The sequence below is a fragment of the Dermacentor albipictus genome, chromosome 7 (genome assembly GCF_038994185.2).
Source record: "Dermacentor albipictus isolate Rhodes 1998 colony chromosome 7, USDA_Dalb.pri_finalv2, whole genome shotgun sequence".
Classification (NCBI taxonomy): domain Eukaryota; kingdom Metazoa; phylum Arthropoda; class Arachnida; order Ixodida; family Ixodidae; genus Dermacentor; species Dermacentor albipictus.
The window spans coordinates 35,430,581-35,451,447 of record NC_091827.1 but is presented as its reverse complement, the minus strand read 5'-3'; the positions used below and the strand labels follow the sequence as shown (position 1 = coordinate 35,451,447).

The 20,867-nt window shown below is 48.3% G+C and overlaps 1 protein-coding gene across 8 annotated transcripts in view; it reads right to left on the bottom strand.

The window, feature by feature from the left end:
* The window catches only part of LOC139047802 (caldesmon-like), a 92,540-nt gene that overhangs the window by 52,511 nt on the left and 19,162 nt on the right, over nucleotides 1-20,867 (bottom strand). Inside the window, exon 1 of one of the 8 annotated variants that reach the window (XM_070521895.1) lies at nucleotides 17,488-17,681. The exons of 5 other annotated variants lie outside the window; for them this stretch is intronic. In XM_070521895.1, the coding sequence (XP_070377996.1) occupies nucleotides 17,488-17,674 (187 nt within the window). In that variant the 5' untranslated portion in view covers nucleotides 17,675-17,681. Of the gene's footprint in view, nucleotides 1-9,352; nucleotides 9,834-17,487; nucleotides 17,682-20,867 lie in introns of those variants that run through there. 2 more of the 8 variants (XM_070521893.1, XM_070521894.1) reach the window with 2 other exon arrangements.

Sequence of the window (20,867 nt, the reverse complement as noted above, 5' to 3'; positions counted from 1 at the left end):
CGAATAAAAGTCAAAGTAGAAAAAATAAATAAGTACGTAGTTACTTTGGCAGGCTTTAGTGTCTTGACATGGATGTTCTGGCGTAAGTAAAAAAAAAATGTTGATATTTTTTTATTTGACATGACGGCACAAATGAACCACCCCAACGCATCGTCTCATTGTACCGCGCTGCGTGCTTTGTCAACTCGTCTGCTAGTGTGTTGATTTGGCTTGTCTCGTTGTATGTTCCGATGTAAGACTTTAGAAAAGTCAATGGACCTTTGGCGTCAAATGTTTATAACAACATTAAACCCACAAAGTTCCGCAGTTGAAAATTGAAAGCACAACTTTGGAAATGTCAACGCACGTTTCACATCAAGAGCTTATGAGATTTATACCGATAAAGTTTCGCAATTGATATCCATGCGCTCCATAGATTCCGTGGTCTCAGTGAGATGCCGCGGCGAGCCCGCTCACAATCAAAGTGCCCTTGAAACTTTGTGCTCGGATGGGACTGCTTGGCGTTATGTGACTGCCGGTGTATGGGCGTTGCCACGAAATCCAGCCCGAGTTCGCAATCTTCGCGGTTAAATGTCTTTTCGAGCGTCAAAAAGACATTCTAGACAAAATCCAGAGTGATTTCCGGCGCCGGGGGTCGCTTTGGTCGGCGGTGCATGGACAGCACGAAAAGATTTCGGGGGGGGCTGAAGCCCCATAAGCCCCCCCCCTCCCTGGCTACGCCCCTGCACGTGACCGAACATGGCAGCGCCCACGGGACCGCCGTGAAAAGCGTCTATAACCACGCGCTCGGGTACACATTCTGGGTGCAGTGCAGGCAAGCGCACTTTACCTTAAGGCAACTCTTGCTATCATGATAAAACGAAAACACTATATGAAGATGAAAAGATTATTCCTGCGAGGGTTGCCACACAATCAAACCAAATTACATCAACAACGCTAACGAAGTAAAAAAGAATATAAAGCTATCTTGTGACGCTGTAGTGACGGTGAGGAAATAAACACTGCCAGAAGCATGGGATCAGAATCAAAACGTTTATTGAAAAAAAATGTTTCCCAGAAAGGCGAGCAACATTTAATCACAATGGTAGCTGTGAGCGCCGTCATCAGTCGTTTAACCTAATCGCACGGGTAGAGTCCATCAGCTATTGACACACGTAATCCCGGCCACGGCGGCCGCATTTCGATGGAGGCGAAATGCAAAAAAAAGATGTCCCATGCATCATTCATTGGGTGCACGTTAAAGAAACCCCGGTGGTCAAAATTAGTCCGATGTCCCTCTACAACGACGCGCCTCCTTGTCAGATCGTTGCTTTCGCATGTAAAATATACAAATTTAAATGTTTGGAATTTATTTATGCACGTTAACCATACACTCCAGAGTAAGTTCTGGTTCCCGCGTGCATTCAAGAATGTACAGCACTATTCACGTCACGTACGTAATCCGATTAGCCAAGACTCTTTCGCTTTATAATCGGCAACAGTATTAAAGAAATGTCGGATACAGTAGGTGCGTCCTCTGTTGAGTGACGATTGGATATTAACGATAATACAATAAAAAACGGAGACTGCGACAAAAAAGTGCAAATAACGTTCGCGTGAAAGCTACCTGACGACTCGCAGCGAGACCAAAAAGTACCCGCACACCGCAGAATTAAAGCAAGCGTATCCAGTAACGAGGCCGTCACCTCGACTCGAAGGCGTTCGAACGCACAGCTTCGACCGTTACACGACCAGGTTAGTTATCGCGGAGGGCTCGAAGCGCCAAGTGGCGTGACCCCAGCGTTCTCGAAGTGGACTTCTTCAAAAAAAGTGTTCCCCCTTCGCTAGCCCTTTTATAGCACTGTTGTCGGGGGGCGCAGCGAAACCGCTAACACGCTTTCATAACGAAACACTGTCATGATCTGGAGGACCTCGCGAGACGGCGAAAGCGAAACTAAATCCAGCCGGTGAGCGGAGAATGAGGTCCCGTATTCTCCAACCTTCCCTTCCATATCCTCGCTCCCGACGAACGCCGAGGGGAGATGGGGAGGGAGAACGTCTGACGAGGAGGAAACGCGGTGAAGCTATGCGCGGTCGGTTCTCGCATGTTCCGTGCACTGTTGCGATAGTGGAGGATTCTGTCGGTTCATTCAGCCTAGTGGGGTTCCCGAGCGGTAACGTTTAGAGGGTTTTAGAGGGTCGTTGCTTCTTCATACCGACAAAGCTGCCACTTTGGCGACCTTTCAGCTTGACACGTGTATGCTGAGCCAAGCTTCGCATCCACAGAGAGCAACCTTACTTGCACGCGAGCAGCTGGCAGACGGTGCGGACAATAGCGGCGCGCCAAAACTCTCTAAGAAATACAATCTTGCGATTTTCCGAAAGGGAAAGTGCGGATTGATGTTTATTAAGCCGCGTTGACTTTCGCCAGCGTTTCTGCAACAGCCTACGCTGACGCGTGGAAGGTTATACAGCCACTGGAAACAGATCGAACCAAACCTAAGAACAGGAACCAAAGTATAGAAAGATGGAAGTTCACGAGTATAACGAGAGAAAAGCGCCGCTTAAGAAGGGTAAGTAAATGTGATCAGCGGTGTATAAAGTGACATACGGAAGTCTTGGTGTTTTAGGAAGCAAACGTGTTCTTTAGGACGGATCTAAAGACTGCTCTAAAGTCGCTTCTGACTGTTCTAATATTCCTTTTGCAAACCAAAATACAACGAACATTTATTTGCTTTATGTTATCAATGTTATCCGTAATCGTGCATATAGGTTTTTTTGGGTAACGCGATACTTATATTTGACAAATTTTGTTCCTCGACTCCTACAGGTTATCGTGGAAATTCGTATTATGGGAGGCATTGTTGGTCCGTTCCTTATTAGTTGTTCCCCAATACGCACACACATCTTATGTATCCGCAATTCAGCACGCTAAAACATTGACTCACCCAACACCTCGTCAGCGACCTTGTTTCCGTATCGCTGACACTTTACAAACGGGACCTGAAGGCGTGATCAAAGCATCGGTACTATGGGGAATTCTGCCACATTTATTGTGTAGTTTTGACTAACTACGAAATTCAACTGTTTAGTTCCTTAGTAACGAGCACAGTGTAAGAATATTATGAATATTCTTAACCCGTGAATGCGAAGAAGAGGATGAAGTTTCCTGTCGGTAGCCCATACCTGTAGGGGTGGATGAAACAGCGGGCGTGTGCTGTTTAGTGCCAATGTCAATGAAGGGATTCTTGATATGTGATCGAAACCGTGGATAGGAAGTCCTAATGATTGCAGCTGTAGTGTTTTACGTCTTTGGTTCTTAGGGCTTATGAAGCTCGAGGTCAAACACATGTACAGCTCACATGAGGGGCTGCGCGTGTAGCAACCACCCATGAACCGTGGCTTCGCCGCTCTTTTTGTTTCACGCACACTGCACCGAATTGATTGACGGCATCATGCGCGCGGCGGGGGGAAGAAATCGAGCCTCGCGGCTGCCACTGGAAAAGAAGCGGGACGGACGGCTTTCGCGCGAACTTTTCTGAGAGGAGGAAGCACCCTATGGAAAAAAAAAGAAAGAGGCGAGGAGGGAAAATGGCGGCGGTTCACTAGGCAGGCGGAGAAGGAAGGGAGTTACGAGAGACCGACGAGGAAAAGAGAAGAGCGAATGAAGGGAGAAGAAGGAGTCGAAGAGGGGAGACGATGGGAATATCGCCACCGCCGCCGAACGAAAATGGAAACGAGCCCGGTGGGTAGCGAAGGGCAAGAAGAATATCTCACGATGGCAAGAGAGGAGGAAGAGGAGGCAGGAAAGTTAATAGAGAGAAGCGAAGGAATAAGGGACGGGCGAGTTGAAAGAACAGCAAAAACGGGACAGGCGTAGCGAGAGGGAGCGAAAAAAAAGATGAAATAATGAACGTAAGGAAGACAAGGCATGATGTGAAAGGAAGAAAAGAAAGTGAAGCAGCACATGGGAGGAAGGGGAGCGTACGTTATATAGTGTGGGTGGCTGGGGATGTGCGAGGAGAGGATGTGGCGGTAAGGAAAGGAGGAGGGCAGAGTTGTCGGTGTGTGCATGTGCGGGACGGAGGATGCACACACATACAGCAGTCTGTACGACGGTCTGTCTACTTCTGCTTTTAAAGCTTGGCCGCTCAACGACGGGGTGACGGGCACGGGCAACGCCGTCGGCGCGATCGATCGCTGCCGCCTCGCTAACGCGCGGCGCCCCCTCTCCTGGAGAGTGGGCGCAAAACTGGTGGGAAGAGCTCAGACAGAACGCGGCGAACTCCCGAAGAAGCGAGCCCATGTAGGAAAGGAAAGAGCGAGTAGCACCAACACCCGCTAGAATTTTGAGAGGGTGCTGGTACCACGGGCTGGGCCTTTCACTGCGCATGCGCCATATATCGCGGCATGTTTCCACGGCAACGACGGGGCCGTTGCGCGCGCACGGCGACCGCGCGCCTTGGCAGAGTAGGCGCTACGCCAGTAGAGGGCGCTTATGGGGAGAGAGCTTTTTCTCTCGCTTCGCCTCCTGCCTGCGCTCTTCTTTCGGATCTAGTTTTCCTCGTTCTTCAACCCCCTGTCCCTTGCTCTCATCATCTCTCTAGGTCTCCCTCGCTCATTGTCTTCTCTTATTGGTTTGTTCCTTCGTCTCTTTCCCTCGTGAAGCCAACGACATCCTCCTCTCTACTGGGAGCGTTCCCTTCGCTTCTAATGGCGGGGCTGGCTCGTTTCACCGGCCGGCGACCAGCGGGATCCTACACCTACCGCGCGCCGTGAACGGTTCAGGCTTCTGTTCTCCCCTTGAATGAGTGGAAGGAGGTTTCAAATAAACAAAGAAAAAAGAAAAGTAGCAAAAGACAGATTATGCCCTTTTCTTACGGTACAGACGATAAATAAGCAACAAAACGTGGCTGATAGTCTCCGAATCTGGAAGCGCAACAGAGTAGTGTGCGCGTCGAGAGCATGAGCTTTCCGCAGACGCCAGCTTCTACGTACCGCTTGTGTGTGCCAGGCAAGAAGATGTCTTTGTAGCCCAACAACGGTCGTTAGTCATCGTCAGTAGCGTCGTCGCACACAGACGATGAAGCTGACGTCACGAGCTTAAATTGTAACGAAAGTCGTTGGGATGACGATTGGGGTGCCAACTTCTCTTCACCCGCTCAGCTGCAAGTCGCCCGGCATTCGTTATCTTGCGCAGCGTCTGTCCAGATCATCACTCCTTAGTTCATGGAATGATTCCGTTGCATGCTGTTCGTTCATAATGCGATATTGTAGGGCGTGCGTGTGCTTGATACGTTAATATCTGTAAGTAGGATTCATAAATATAGAGTGCGGGTTTTCACATTATCATTTTTCGCTGATATAAAAATTTAGCTGTGCGGAAAAGCCTGTCACACGCTGTACGTACTGCCAATATTTTCAACTCGTAATAAATAATTAAATCAAGCAGCATTATCCGCCTTGTCAAACAGCGCCGCATGTTTAGCACCGTAGCCAGCGGCGTTCGAAACTCTAGTAACGCACGTACCAGCAGCTTTTTGCAGCAAGACTAACACAAACCAGGATTTACTGTGAACAAATTTTTCATGTCATCATATCAGAACCCATGGTGGCATGTTCCGGTACGACCAATGGGGTCCATATAGACTTGCTAATCAGTGATATGAAATGCAGAGCCATTCACGAGACGTAAAGTAATACAACTATATCCTATATTGTTAGGAAACCCGCATGTCTGAAATCAACTTTAGTACTCAAGAAGGAGATGCTTGTTCTGCTCTTCTTGCATCGCTTGTGGTGCTGCGATTCGTAGGCTTCCAAATTCCAGCCTACTGAGTGTTCCACATGCTAGGCTTGAATAGCTTCACTCGCCGATTGCAAAAACCGTCGTGCAATCCTGTTCCGAAACGAGCTTACTGCCCCTGTTATTTCTTGTTCTCGTTTTCGTATCGTTTCTGAGCTTTCCAGTCACATCAGTGCCTACCAGTTCAAACAGCGCGCCCCGCTCAGGCGACGACCGTCAGCCCTCCAGCCTGTCCCGAGTTGTCGAGGAAAGGAGGAGAGAATGCGTGCCTTACGCAAGCACGCTTCTTTCGCAACGTATTTTGCGCGCTCCTCCGTCCGCCGCTTCTGACTTTGCGCAGCCGCAGACGAACACCGCCCGCTTCACCGAGGGCGCTCCGCCTGAGACAGCGTCTCCAGCGTCTCAAGCTGTAGACGCTCGCGGACTTGGTACTATCGTGGCGGAGTGACTCGACACGATCTGCTCGAACCGGCATGCGCGTAATGAAGATAAGGAATACGCCCTCCCGTTCAGTGTGTTGCTGAACGGGAGGGCGTATTCCGGGTGTAAAGAGTAACGGACGGGTGTAAAAAGTAATGCAAGTCGTGAAAAGTGGCGTAATCAAAATCTCCCGCGGTCTCTGCTGAGAACCCCGCTGCTTTTCATTGAAACCGCGCCACAAGGACTTTGCGATTTCAAGAAATTCGTGTCGTAAGACAAGGAGCACAACTGTTAGCTTTTGCATCACCTTCAAGGCACATCCCCAGAGTGGTATGTCCCTGTAACGTTCATCTTTGAGCCCCACGCTCAAATAGGAAGCACCACCTGTCACCAACCTCCCACAATCACACAGAGATCCGTTCAAGGTGCATTCAATGTCCGTGTGTGTGCGCGCGCGTGTTCGCGTAGTATACAGCAGATATGGCCTTGCAAACCTGCCGCTGATTTTCCTCACTAAATTCCAGTGCAGAAACCGCAAGCTTTCCACATAACCAACCGGAATGCCTGGCTGTTTCGTCGTAAAGGAGCAGAAGTTTCGCCACTATTTGCACATCCACGTGCCCATAAAACTCCGAAGGTATATTTAAGCCTACATCGGTGGCGAGACCTCCCGAAAGCACTATACTGTAAAAATCTCTCCAACGAGAGTAGAACATACTAATTTCACCACAAGCGTACGGACGCTTCATGGGTCACAAACACGAAGTGTCTGTGCATGTAGCTTCTTTTGCGTGTGTGTGTGTGTCACAGGGTGTGTCTCCTACTATTGTAACCGGTCGCTTTACAGGTTTAAATTGGGGGCGTCAAAAGAGTGTCGTGAACGTTTTTTACGCCCTTTCCTTGATTCGCTCGCTTTCTGGTTCGGCGTGCGGCCGGTGCGTGAGCTGCCCCGACGCTTGTTTTCACTTCGCAGAAGTCGATGAGCCAGGAAACTGGCCTGTTGCTCGCGCGCGCGCGTGCACGGACGGCGTCATTCTAGCGGAAACGTCCTTTGCGAACTCTCTCTCACTCTCTCACCCGTACGCCGCCCCGCAGACAGCCGCAGCTCCCTACGTTCGCGCTGACTGCGTCCGAGGACGCCGCTAGAACGCCGCCGGTTCTCCTTTTTTTTTCTCCCTTTTCTTTGGGTGTTTCTTACTTCGCCTCCCCCTCTCTCTGGAGTTGCTTGGTTTTCGCTCGCGTTTCCGCTTATTCTGCGGCGTTTCAAGGGAGACTTAAAGAGGAGTATTAAGAGAAGGCTTTACCTCGGGAACTCCTATCTAAATGCACGGGAACAGAAAAATCATGTCATTCGTCGTTTACTACGGCGATTTCGATGAAGTATGCTGTATCTACCGGGGGCAGGGGCGGGGGACTTAGCAAAAACAAAGAGTGCTTTTTTTTTTTTGCAGCGAAGCTGTTAGCCTCTAGTTAGACGGCATTTTTCGTGTCAGGGTGCGATGTTTTGCTCACATAGAACAGCAGCTAGAAGGCTTTGTGTTAGAGTCTCGGCGTAAGAGAAATATGTTTGAAGTAGAATTACGTATGTTAGAATTACAACCCGATGCTGTCATGTCTGCACGTTGTGTGTAAGTCGTACTTTACAGATTATGCGACGCATTGTAATGTGAGAAACTTAATTAGTTGAATAACGCACTTGCACCAGGCAGAGGGCCTACTAGAATTCGCATGTATGCTGCAGTTCCGCGCACCTGCCTGCGCGCATGACGAGCGTGTGCACAAGATGTATCGTTGCTTGATGCGTCGGGACTCTCCCCGTTGCATCGGTTTCACAGCGTGTGCTGCGACCTGAGCCAACGTTACGACAAGCACTGTATTACAGTGACGTTTCGCGATGGCGCGACGCCTTGGGTTGGGCTGTCCTGTAAGGGTCCATTTAGTGGATTGTCCATTTCGGTCGCTGCTGATTGGCTAGGGCCGCTCGTTTCCTCCTCGCTCGTGCAGTTTCATCCAATCAGCAGCGGCCGAAATCGACAGTCCACTAGGTGGACTCTTACAGAATACCCTCCCCCCCCCCCTTAGTGGGCCACCGGGACAGCGCATATTGCTACACATTCAAAGAAGAGACGCCGTGAACATTCTCAGCAGCCACTGCAGCGCCAAAGCACAAACGGAGATGGCACCACCGCGGTCGCCGACACTGCATTTCGTCAACAGCTTCGCTGTGCATCCACTTGCACAGGGTGGAATGCAGGGGGATTTTTTTAACTACGCAATCATTTTATCTCACAAATTATGTAGAAAATCGCAAAACGCTAAACAGTGAACCGTCGTGTTTGCACCTCTGTAGATAAACACTAAAACGAACGACATCACAATTCTGTAAAGTGCATCATTCAGACGTCTGAAAGAGGACGAAATTTATGCATCGATAACCGCCCTCAAATGAGCCACCAATTTGTGAGCAAGACTTCCGCGAGACCTTCGTGAGCACTGTACCGATTTCACGCAGGATGTAAACACATGTACCACATCTGTCCGATTTAGATGCTCTAACCGATGTAGTTTCCAGGTCTGCGATAACTTCAAATGAGAGCTTAATGATTTTTGACAGCGCGTCTCAAAAATTAAACGTCATACACTCTAAATAATGCTTCCTATGCCTAGGCGGAATGCCGCTTTTTCACTCTTGAATGTAACGAAATTCATCTTTAATTGACAAGCGGTTTTCCGACGAGAGCATTTCTGCATTTTACATTATTTCAATAGCGAAATAAGAGTGTGTCCTTAAGCGGAATCAAGCTCTGGCGCTACTCTTATGCTACCTATTAAAATACATGTAAAAGGCAGAAAAACCTTCCTGGTATGACCCCTGCACCAATTTATGACGTTTGCTGCTATTGAGAGAAAAAGTGAAATTCTAGTGACTATAGCAAGCGATATTTTGATCCAGGGCCTGCTTATTTTTGTATAAATATTGGGAAAAAATCATAAGTTTAAAAAAATCTGCTGTGGCTTAGCTCTGGTTAAACCTAGTCGAGTAGAGATAGCTACTGACCCCCGGCTGCGCTTAGGCTTCGCTTCTAGTTAGATATGTTGTGTACACACTACCAAACGGATTGTTGGTGAAACAGCGGTGAAACTCACGGATAGCGGACTCGCACTCACTCAGTCCGTTCGTAGAGGCAGCCTTGTGTTGGTCGACCCCATCAACGGTTTGTGAAAGCGCTCTTCTAACCATATCTCTTGTCCGTCGTTTGTCGAGTCGTTCGGTACGCTCCTCTTCGGTCTCTCCGGCACGACGTTTCTTCAAAGTTTCAGCACGTCTTGCAAGGCGGGCTGCCTTCAGAGACGCAGAACTCGAGCAGCATTCATCATCAGAGGTCGCCGCTGTAGATCCATCGTTAGAAGAGGCTAAGCGAGCCCGTCTAGCGGCATCGCTTTCACGGCGTTTGGCCAACCGTTCGGCACGCTCCTCTTGAGTCTCTTCAGCGCGCCGTCTCCTCTTCACTTCATTTCTACGGCGATCCCTGGCCTCCTTCAGGCTGACCGACTTCTCACTATCCATACTGCGGCCTCAACTGTGGCTGCGGGGAAACGCGAGCTCTCCCCTTCTTTACTCCCGGTTATCACAGCTGCGGAGCGCGGGGTGTGACATGAAACAGAGGGCGCAGCGAGCGCCCAACGGCCAAGAGCGGTGGCCGCGCGGCGACCGCGACGAGGCGTGTTGCCGGATAATCGAGGCCGGTGGTGTGACGTCAGACAGAGGGCGCGGCGAGCGCGCCAGCTGTAATGTGACTTTAGCCAGCTGTGGCGGTTGCCAGGCAACGGCGCTGGCGCGTCTCCCCCGTTGATCGGTGGCCGCGCGGCGACCGCGACGAACCGAGTCGCCAGAGAATCGAGGCCCGCGGTGGAACGTTACACAGAGGGCGCGGCGAGCGCCCAACGGCAGGAGCGGTGGCCGCGCGGCGACCGCGACGAGCCTAGTTGCTGGAGGATCGAGGGCGGTGGTGTGACGTCACAGTGCGGCCACGGCTCAAAGTGCGGCGACGGCGAAGAGGCAAAAACCTGGCGTAATGTCAGTAATGTGGCTATCGCTACAAAAAAATAGAAACGCGAACGTTCCCAATCCATAACACTGCACCAAGAACAGATATCGCAGCAGTGTAAGCTGCACCCGTAAGAGTATCTAAAGCAGAAAAACTTCGCACATTAATTTACACCTTGAATGAATTTGTTACAATGTTCGCAAGAGTTTGAAAAAGTCATATTAAGAAATTTGTTATATGTATGACACTGTTGTGTACCAGATGAATTCAATTCAATCTAGATGCGTAAATAAATGCATTTTTCAGAATTGTGATCTATTTATTGATTGCTGAGCTACAGAGCTGTAAAGGTGATACTTGTGCTTCTTTTCCTAAATTTCTAATTTCAACATTTTTATAACATTTTTTATAAAAAGGTGGACAGCCTAGATGAAAAATCCACTTTCAAAAGTCACAATATTCTAGCTCTTTCAGTGAAATGTAACAAACATCGTCAAGTTCAGTGAAGTAGTAGCCAAGAATCATTTCTCCTTTCTCATGTATTTTGATAGTAAAGCTTTCTTTGAAAGGGGACCAGCAACAATGTTGCACACGCCAAGTTCTACATCAGAACGCGTTCCTTGTTTTATACGGAGGTGGTCGTAACAAGGATTACGAAAACTGATGCAACCAAGTCAAAGTTATTTCATTACGAATTCAAAATGAAAGTATAGATGGAAAGTGGCATACTGTTTCACCTTTTGTTCACTCAGCGAGGTCTTATGCTCCTTAAAAAAAACGCTGCTTACACATCCCGGGATACTGGAAGTTTTCTACCCATTGTGGCCTGCCCTTCGTACCATCGCTTAATATAGTGGCGCCATCTACAAATTCACTTTCACAGGCCTCCGAACGCACCTTCCCCGGCACAGTAAATCTTATTATAGCAATTGGACGTTTGTCAAAGACACGGCTACACTTTACGCACTGTCAATACGTACTTGCTATGTGCAAATGCTTATTTTTGCACTATATTTCAATCGTAGACCGTTTGACAGTGTACCTGTGTTAGCTGCAAGCTAAATTAATATTTATTACACAATTATGAGTCCTCTTCGTAGATTCAAAGACCATAAACTCGTCCTTTTAGATCGTCATATTATGTATAGCATAAACACACGATATATACTTGATACCCAACCAATCAAAACGGACAGCCTAAATCAGTTGCCTTCGCTTCACATGCGCTGCCAAAAATTGTTGATATGTGAAGTTTCACCAGCCGCGAAAGCTGATTTATAATAAAAACAACATGCAAAACGTTGGGACGATGGGCGCCCATGAGAGGAAGCTCTAGCTCGGGGACTCCTATCTAAATGCATGGAAAAGGAGAAATTGTTTTTCTCGGCCGCCACTGCACCGAATTGTGTTGAAATTTGTCGAACTTAAACAAGGCTAATATGCACTCACTATAGCAAGTCGATTATTAATCCTATCAGTATTCTTCGCCCACTTCGCCTGGAAACATTAGGCGATGTTCGAGAAGTGGGACGTCCATTTCTTCGCTGAGCTCCCTCACACGCAGTAAGAAAAGCTGTCTCACGGAGGGTCGATTGTGAAAACGTGTAGCATACGAGATATTATTGACTGTAGTATAACAAGGGTGTTCGCGTTTGCAGTAAACATTTAGAAAGTATGTGCAGCTAAGTATGTTCTTTGCCGATTAAGTGACCACTCGTTTGATTCTACGTATATACTTTCAATGGGATTTGTTCTAAAGGTGCCGATGGCCAGGCGGATACCTAGATGGTGGACGGGATCTAGCATGATTAACGCACTTGGCGTGGCGGAGTGATATGCCACGGCACCGTAATCCAGTCGTGATCGAATGAGGCTCCTGTAGAGGTTCATTAAACAATTTTGGTCACTGCCCCATGTTGTTCGTGATAAAAATTTTCAATAGGTTCGTTGTTTTCAAGCACTTTGCCTTGTGATATGTGCGGTATGAAAGTCAGTCTCGCATCAGGTATTATGCCCAAGAACGTGTGTTCTTTGTGCGCGGGTATTTCTTATCCTATACAGTTCTAAACTTGGATCTGGAATCATATCTCCCTCTTTTCTGAAAAGAACACATGAATTTTGTGACGGTCAACTCTAAACCCATTTTCGTCTGCTCAATTATATATCTTGTTCAAGCCGTGCTGTACTTGTATCTCGCACACTGCAACAACATTTAACACAACAATAACAACAACTGTTACAACATTTGAAACCTATTTGCATGTCGTCTACGCAGACGGAATAACATATAGCTTGAGGTAATGAAGCCCGGAGTGTGTTCATCTTAATTATAGAGAGTGTGCGGCTGAGCACACTTCCCTGACCTACACTAGTTTCTTGTATGTATTGACGCGACAATACGTTGCCGATTTTAACGCGGAAGGTGCGATTGGACAAATAGCTTTCTATTATGTTTAGCATATTTCCACGGATGCCCATTTCCGAAAAGTCTCGCAAGATCCCGTAACGCCACGTTGTGTCATACGCCTTCTCCATATCGAGGAATATCGATAAGAAAAACTCTTTATGAACAAACGCATCCAGGATATATCCTTCCATGCGCACAAGATGATCAGTTGTGGACCGCCCTTCTCTGAAGCCACACTGATAGGGATCAAATATATTGTTGAGTTCAAGGAAATTTATCAGTCCACGATTCATCATTTTTTCAAAAAGCTTACACAGGCAACTTGTAAGAGCTATCTGGTGATAACTTGACGCCAAGGCAGGGTCTTTACCTTGCTTCAAAACATTGACCACAATTGCTTCTTTCCATGTGGATGGAAGGTATCCAGGAGCCCAAAAGTGTTGAAATAAGCCTAAATACACATTAACTGAATATCCTTTAAACAATGACTCGTTTGAGCAATCGTTTTTTGCACTTACGATAGGCGTATGGAATCTGTTAAATCCAGATGTCACGGACGCCGAAACAGTGTCCGTTATCGCTGCAAAGTTAGAACATACATGTAACGCCTAGTACCATCGCCATTGCCTCGCACACTCTCCTATTTGAACGCGTGTTCCGCTTTCTTAGATTCCTGCACTTATACAATGTATTTCCTTTCCTAACTTTTGCTGGTGATAGCCGATGAAATGTGTACAAGTTGTTTTGGTGGAAGATATTGCTTATGCTATTACACATAACTTTGTTCTTGTACTATCACTTGCTTGCTTATTTATTCCATTCCCATTTTTGTAACAGATTGCTCTCTTGTGCCTGGTTGTGCTTCGCTCTTTTATTTTAAATATTATTTGTTGGTGTTTGCACATTGCGCGTGATCGATACGGCGTTGATTCTCTTTGCATGGCAAACTGGTTGTAATCCTTCCTCGGGGTTGGGATTCATTTCCTGTGCACAGCACGCATGTTTTTGTAATGTTATATTTGAATTTGTGGGCGTTCTTTGCTTTAAATGCTCTGTATAGAATGTTGCTTGCTTTTCTTTTTTCTCGAATATTTTTTAAGCACAATGTGCTTGATTGTGCACTGTTAAACTTTATTACACTATTGATGCATTTGCTGGAAAAGCTGCTTAGATCACATTTATTGCTTTATTGCTATACTAGTGGATGTGCTTCGGTATTTCCTTCTCGATCTTTCTTCTTGTGTTTTTGATTTTTTTTCTTATTTTTAAACATAATTGTCTTTGTAATGCCCACCTGCTATGCTCTCAACTGAGATCGACATGTTTGCACAGCGCAAAAGACGAGGACTGAAGGAAGAACACAACACCAACTCGCCCAAGCTTCCACCTTCTCAACTGAGAGTGGCAGCATTGAAAATAAATAAATAAATAATATACCGCGATCTTGCCAGTAAGGCATATTCTCGCGCTTCTAAGTCAACGGCGTCGGCCTTATTATGCCCGCGACCGCCGCCGCGTGCCTAAGGTCGCGTATAGTGCGAACGGCCAGTTACAAGGCCGGCAAGCGACGACATAATGAAAAACAGATAAATAAATGCTTAATAACACAATAATAAGCTCCACGCGCGCACGTAGGTTGCGAGGGAAGGCATGCCGGGTTGCTGTGCAGCGGATGAGCAGAGCGAGTGCACGATGGAGTGGGGGGGGGGGGGGGCAGCGAGCATGGGTAAGGAAAGACAAGAAAAGGAAAAGAAAGGAGTCAGCCAATAGGGAGGCTCGGCAATCTCAGGTGGTGCTACGTCACGCCCGTGACGTCACTCATTCGTTCGAGGCAAGCAGCGCCGCCGGAACCTGCGCTGCCTGCGTCCGAAATGCGCGCGCGCTGGCGTGCTCGCTCGCTCGTCGTCTTTGGTCGGCAGCACCGACCCGGGTTTGAACAATCGCGCCGCCGCCGCAGCCAGCCGTTCAGCGGCCTTGGAATCCGCAGTTGTGCGCGGACTCTGCCATTACTGTGCAATGTTGTAGACGCCGCAACGACGGCGCCTGTCAGTCAAACCCGACTCCAGCGCTTGCTAACAATTGTGTTCGTCCGCGACTGCGTCGTCTGCTGTCAGAAAATAAGCAGACCATGTGGCAGATCAACTCAGATCTATTGTCTGTAAAAGAGTCCACCTAGTGGACATGTCCATTTCATCTGCTGCTGAAGTGTTGATTGGCTTTGGTGCCTGGTTCCTGCGGAGGCGCAGCCCAGACCATCCAACCAGAAGTTCAACAGCAGACTAAATGGATATGTCCATTAGGTGGACTCTTACAGAAAACTTCCCGTTTATTAGTGTCAGAAACGCACAAAAAGTTCGAAGAGGATAGCGAAGGTTGCACGAGCTGTGCAAAGCAACCATGGGCGCCAAAACTGATTGAATCAATCATACAATAACTGCGCTTCTAACTTTTTTGCTCCCTTCTGCATTTTCCAGTGCGAGGGCTGAGAACAAGCCGCTTCGCTCTTCCGCCTGATAAATGTAAATGCTGCATAATGTAGGAATATGGAGGGCAAGGGTTTCGTGTATTTCTATGTATCTCGCAGTTGAAAACACTGAGCTTTAGTATGCCTAATTTTTCACATTCTTGCCGGTCATGGCGCTAAACGCGCTCGACTTTTACTTGCTTATTTGTTGAGACCACAAATGAGCCGTGTTACAAAGCGCTGGGAAATATTCAGCTGAAGTAGGGTACCATATAGTAAGCGCTTAATAGAACAACTCATTGTATTTGTCTTGAGTTAAGTAGAATAGCTCTAGCAGAACCTACAACACCTATTGAGACATGGTAAATTTGTCTCCAAAGTAATGAACCTTAATGAGCTGCCCAGCGATGAAAACGACACACGAAATAAAAATAGCAACATTTCCGTTAAGCCGTTCACGAAAGATGCCCCTAGGAATAAAATTGAAGAGGTGTCATAGCGGCTTACAAAGAAAAAAACGTCGAACTATTTTCTCCTGCGGAACTGAGAGTGCCTGAGCACGCAATACTGGCAGCTGCTGCGAGTGTGCTGCACAGTTTTATTAGAGGAAAGGGGCGCGCGAACTGCTGGCTCGACCTGGCTAGGCTAGGCTCAACAAGCGTCACGGCACCTTGTGGCGGCGGCGCTGCGTGCGCTATGAATGTACGGTTCTTTGTGTTGCTTCTTCCGAGACGCGCGCCGGGTGGCGCTGAGCTCAGTGCGTGCGTAATGCGTGCAGCTTCCGCCACGAATTTTTAGCGTTGACGTCGCGCGCGCGCGCGCCTCGCGACGTAGTTGCCGCTTCCGCCGCCGAGCCGAGAAGTTTCGTCACGCGCCCCTCGGCGCCGGTTTCGCAAGTCTTTTGCGCACGTGAGGAGAAACACGGGGCCGGCGCGCCCGTGGCAGTTTGAGACCCGCGATCTTTGTACGCTGTTCCCACCGCGCGCGCTCCAGTCTGCGGGGACCTTTTGTAATGTGCGCCGTTGCTGCCTTCACGAATGCATCTTGGGGAATCTACGAGGGAGAATACATGAAGCTATGAGAAACATTAAATGAGTACTGACACGACATTTCGGACTTGTCATTTTCTTTCGCTTCAACAGATGGTATGGATGGATGGATGGATGGATGAAAAACTTTATTAAGGTCCTTTAGGACGCGCACTGGCGCGCAGCGGGCCGCTCCCACGTCGGGACAGAGAGGCCGAGTCTCTCCGCCGCGTCGCGGGCCCGTTGGACAGCCCATAACTGTTCTTCGAGGTTGGGGCTGGGTAGGACCGCATCCCAACGTGAAGAAGTGTTGTTTTTATCGCTATGTAACGCGGGTCATCGCCAGAGCATGTGAGGTAAATTCGCTAAATCATTGCATAGTGCACATGCATTTGTTGTCTGAATTTCGGGGTACACCTTGTGAAGAAGTAGGGGGTTTACCTGTGGAGAAAATACGACAGAGAAATACTGACGAGTGTCCGTAGCCCTGTAAATAATTGAGTATTGCACTTGTTCCTGCGGGTAAGTTCCCGTTTCGGCACACAGTGGGTGTGGTAGGTGCGCGCGTCATGACGTCATGCTACGCTGGATCACACTGTTGCTGCGTTCGCTGCGGCTACCACAGCGGAGCGCATCCGTAGGAAATGCGCACAACACTTATGCTCGTTTATGTTTTCAAAAGCAACATCATCATAGCTATCCAAACAAGGCAAAGTTCAGAGGAAGATGGAGGCTCGGAAGTGACTAACCCCCGTATGCAGAAATGCAACTTAAGTCGAAGCACATGCTTGACTTGATTTAGATGACGCCTGGCGTTAACGTGCCCAGAGACGTTCACTGCGTTTCCTTCGGCGCGTTCCCGATAGGCGTCACTCGGATCAAGTCAAGCATGGGCTTCAACTTAAGTTGCATTTCTGCATACGGGGGTTACAGGGGTCTAACAAGGAATGTCGCGGAAACCAACGTTTCGACAAGGTAACTTGCGCTGGACCAGCGCCTTTGTAAGGACGTTACCTTCAACGGCATTCCTTGTTCGACCACTCTTAATCTCACCATTATAGCTAGCCTTATTGCTACGCAGCGCCGGTAAACGACACCACCGGTACGCCGACGACACCAGGTCCGGTAATTCAAGACCAAATTTAGCATCAAATTAAAATATCTTATAAGAATTTAATAGCCTTCATACGTGCTAAGTGCTGTCTTTTTACGTGCGAGAAGCGTCTAGCAGAGTTTCTACAACATTATAAATAAGTGTCAGTATTCCTTCAAAAAACGGCCGTGGCTTAGCTTGGTTAAGCCTGGTGATTGCGAAGCAATAGAAGGAGACTCACTGTCGGGCAAACTCATAATTTCTTCCTTTGCTTCTGCTGTCTCCACAGAGGAGGTTGCACGTTGTCGCCGAGCTGCATACTGGGCACGCCGCTTAGAAAGTCGTTCTTCTCGTTCTTCTTCCGTCTCCGTAGCTCGCTGATGCTTCCTCTTTGCATTCTGCCGAGCTGCCTTGTTCGTAGGCACCATCGTAACATCTGGCTGTATGACTGCCTTGGCGAGAGGAGCGGAGCTGTTTTACACAGCTTGTGTGACGTCACTCTGACAGTAGCGCCCCTGGTGAGAGGAGCGGGAGTTAGGCGGCCGTTGGTGGCTACCGCCTCGCCTCGTGACGGCGTGAGATGGGGCCCCGTTTTTACACAGCTGGTGTGACGTCACACCGACCGTAGCGCCCCTGGTGAGAGGAGCGGGAGTTAGGCCGCCGTTGGTGGCTACCGCCTCGCCTCGCGACGGCGTGAGATGGGGCCCCGTTTTTACACAGCTGGTGTGACGTCACTCTAGGTCACGTGGTGTGACGTCATGCAGCGAGGTCACGCTAAAGGTCGATGGTGCCTACCACCGCCTCGCCACGGAACGGGCTGAAGTGCGACCCTAAAGTAGTATTGCTTCGCAATAAAAAGAAAGAAAGGCAAGAGACCGACTCGCATGGACGGAGAGGCACTCTACTCGTGTAAGATAAGGACTGATTTCGTGCTGGAAGCTGTTGCCAGTGGGCTCCATCTGCCTGTGGGAGCAAGCGCTTTGTCGGCATTTCATTTATTGACCGGCTTTTGTTTGCATCTCGTACAGTTTCCCGTTTGCTGATCCTATTGACCTTTCGATATTAGACCTTGCGTTCGTCTCTATTCCTGGAACCGCGAACCTCTCTTCCCTTTCTCGTTCGTTATGGAAAGGGTGCGAACTTTTTCCGATAAGGGCATGGTGCGAAATATATACTGAGCGTTGCATAAGCAGAAGAACCAGGTTTACGTAGCACTTCCAGCTAAAGCTCTGGTAGATTTAGTTCAAAATTTCCCGCAGAGGTAACATTTCAAATTACGCCAAGTTTATAATATGTTACGTTTGAGAGCATTATTTGCCTCCACTCAGAAGACGGCCGCAGCGCCCGTAGTCAGTGGGGATGCCACTGAAAGAAATGCCACTGTTGCCTCGACGGAACGGTGTTGCCGTCTGTTACCGCTACGGTGAAATACGCGTTTCACTATAGCAGTGACAGATGGCACAACCGTTTCATTGCAGAGAAATCGCTTCTTTAATGGCGTCGCCGAATTAAAGGCCTTGTTGTGGACGAAAGGCGGTACTATAATGCTCTCCAAACGTGGTATTCAAACTGAACCTACCCCAAGGTGGTGCCGCTTTGTGAGATTAGAGGTGGAAACAGCCAGGTGTTAAGCGAGAAGAGTTAGGCATATCTGGCGTTCCCACTTATTCGACGCTCAATGCATGTAACTATGGTCCGAAACTAGGCTGCAGCAGGAAAGGGCAGATTGCGCGAACACAGAATAAGCTCCGTGTGCACTCTTGTCCAAAACTTTCGCGTGCCCATTGCCAGGACCACAGATGGGACGCGTTTTAGGAGCACGCCGTATCCAGCTTTTCTGGACACAAGGGTTTAGTTCGCGTGAATGCCACCACGTGGCGTACTCACCTTAAACTTTTCAAACTTCCCGCGGTGACGCGTGATGACGTCAACCAAACAAAAATAAAAAAGAAAAAGCTATCCCTGCGCATTGAACTTCGCCACAATGCTTGTCCCGCCGGCGTTATCAGTGTTCTTGATCAAGCGTATTCGCTCGTCGCCTGGAAATTACCCGTCATCCAGCGTATACTCGCGACGAGCAATTGTTGATTCTGGGCTTTTGATTCGGTTCTTTTTTTTTGTTCTCTTTTCCTTTTCTTTTTCATTTTTTTACATTCTACGGAGTAAAGAAGCTAGCCTAACCGTCAGAAGCACTTCGGGGCAGCCATTCTTCAATCGGCATACATTGTTAACGTCGGAACATCGCACAGCGCCTACTAGAGACGCCGTCGTGCATGGATTTTGATTTTCCCTTATCGAATTCGTTAAGGTGCACACAATTATTTCACTAGCGACTTTGCAATGCGCACTCATGGGCTAACGCCGAAGCTGCAAACCTAGATGTGCTTAAGTATTAAGACATATACATGGGTTTGTTGGTTTTTCACCTTGACACAAAAGTCACGAAACAAGAGTTGAGCAAACTGTCCCTGTGTCGTCGCAGGGTGTGAGAGGGGGCTAGTTGGTATTTCATGCTAAAGTGACTAGCGCAAGAGTGGACACGGGACACTAAAGAGGCGACAAGGATAAGCGCAAACTTCCAACTGGGCGCTTGTCCTTGTAGCGTCTTTAGTGTCCCCTGTCCACTCTTGCGCTAGCCACTTCATGTCGTCATCCGTCAGCATGCTATGGCCGAAGCTGCTCGCAATATTACGTCACATTTACTGGCCACCAGGCCAGGTACACCCTTGGGTACGACATATACAGTACTTGCAGTTAGCTTCCAAAGTAGTCTCCTATGGCGGTTATCCACGTGCGTGAAGCAAGAACGCTATTTAAAATTATTGTGCAGTAATATATGCGGGATTTGTATGTTCTCCACATTCGCTACCATGTTGCCGTTCCGCCTTTATTATTATATAGCCGCAATGTAGACTAGCTGCTATCGAACGCCATAAAGGCTATCCACATATTCAACCCCTAATCACCATTGGTTATCTTCCCTCCTCATTACTTGTCCTGCCCATGCCAATTTCTTTTTCTTGATTTCAACTAAGATGTCATTAACTCGCGTTTGTTCCCTCACCCAATCTGCTTTTTTCTTATCCCTTAACGCTACACCCATCATTCTTCTTTCAATAGCTCGTTGCCTCGTCCATAATTTAAGTAGAATCCTTTTCGTAAGCCTCCAAGTTTCTGCCCCGTAGGTGAGTACTGGTAAGACACAGCTATTATACACGGACTGGATTCCAAGGGAAGGGAAGCGTAGCAGGGGGCGGCAGAAACTTAGGTGGGCGGATGAGATTAAGAAGTTTGCAGGGACGACAATGCCACAATTAGTAGATGACCGGGGTTGTTGGAGAAGTATGGGAGAGGTCTTTGTCCTGCAGTGGGCGTAACCAGGCTGATGATGATGATGATGATGATGATGATGATGATGATGATGATGATGATGACATATACAAAGACCTCGCGCGCAACTCCTGACACTTAATTGTATTCAAGAGTTGTGCGACTGCCCAGGACATCCTTAACGAATGTTACATAACGCATTATGAGGATTTGCTTGCCAAAACCACGATTTCATTATGAGGCATGCCGTAGTGGACGATTCGGGAATAATTTAGACAACTTGGGATTTTT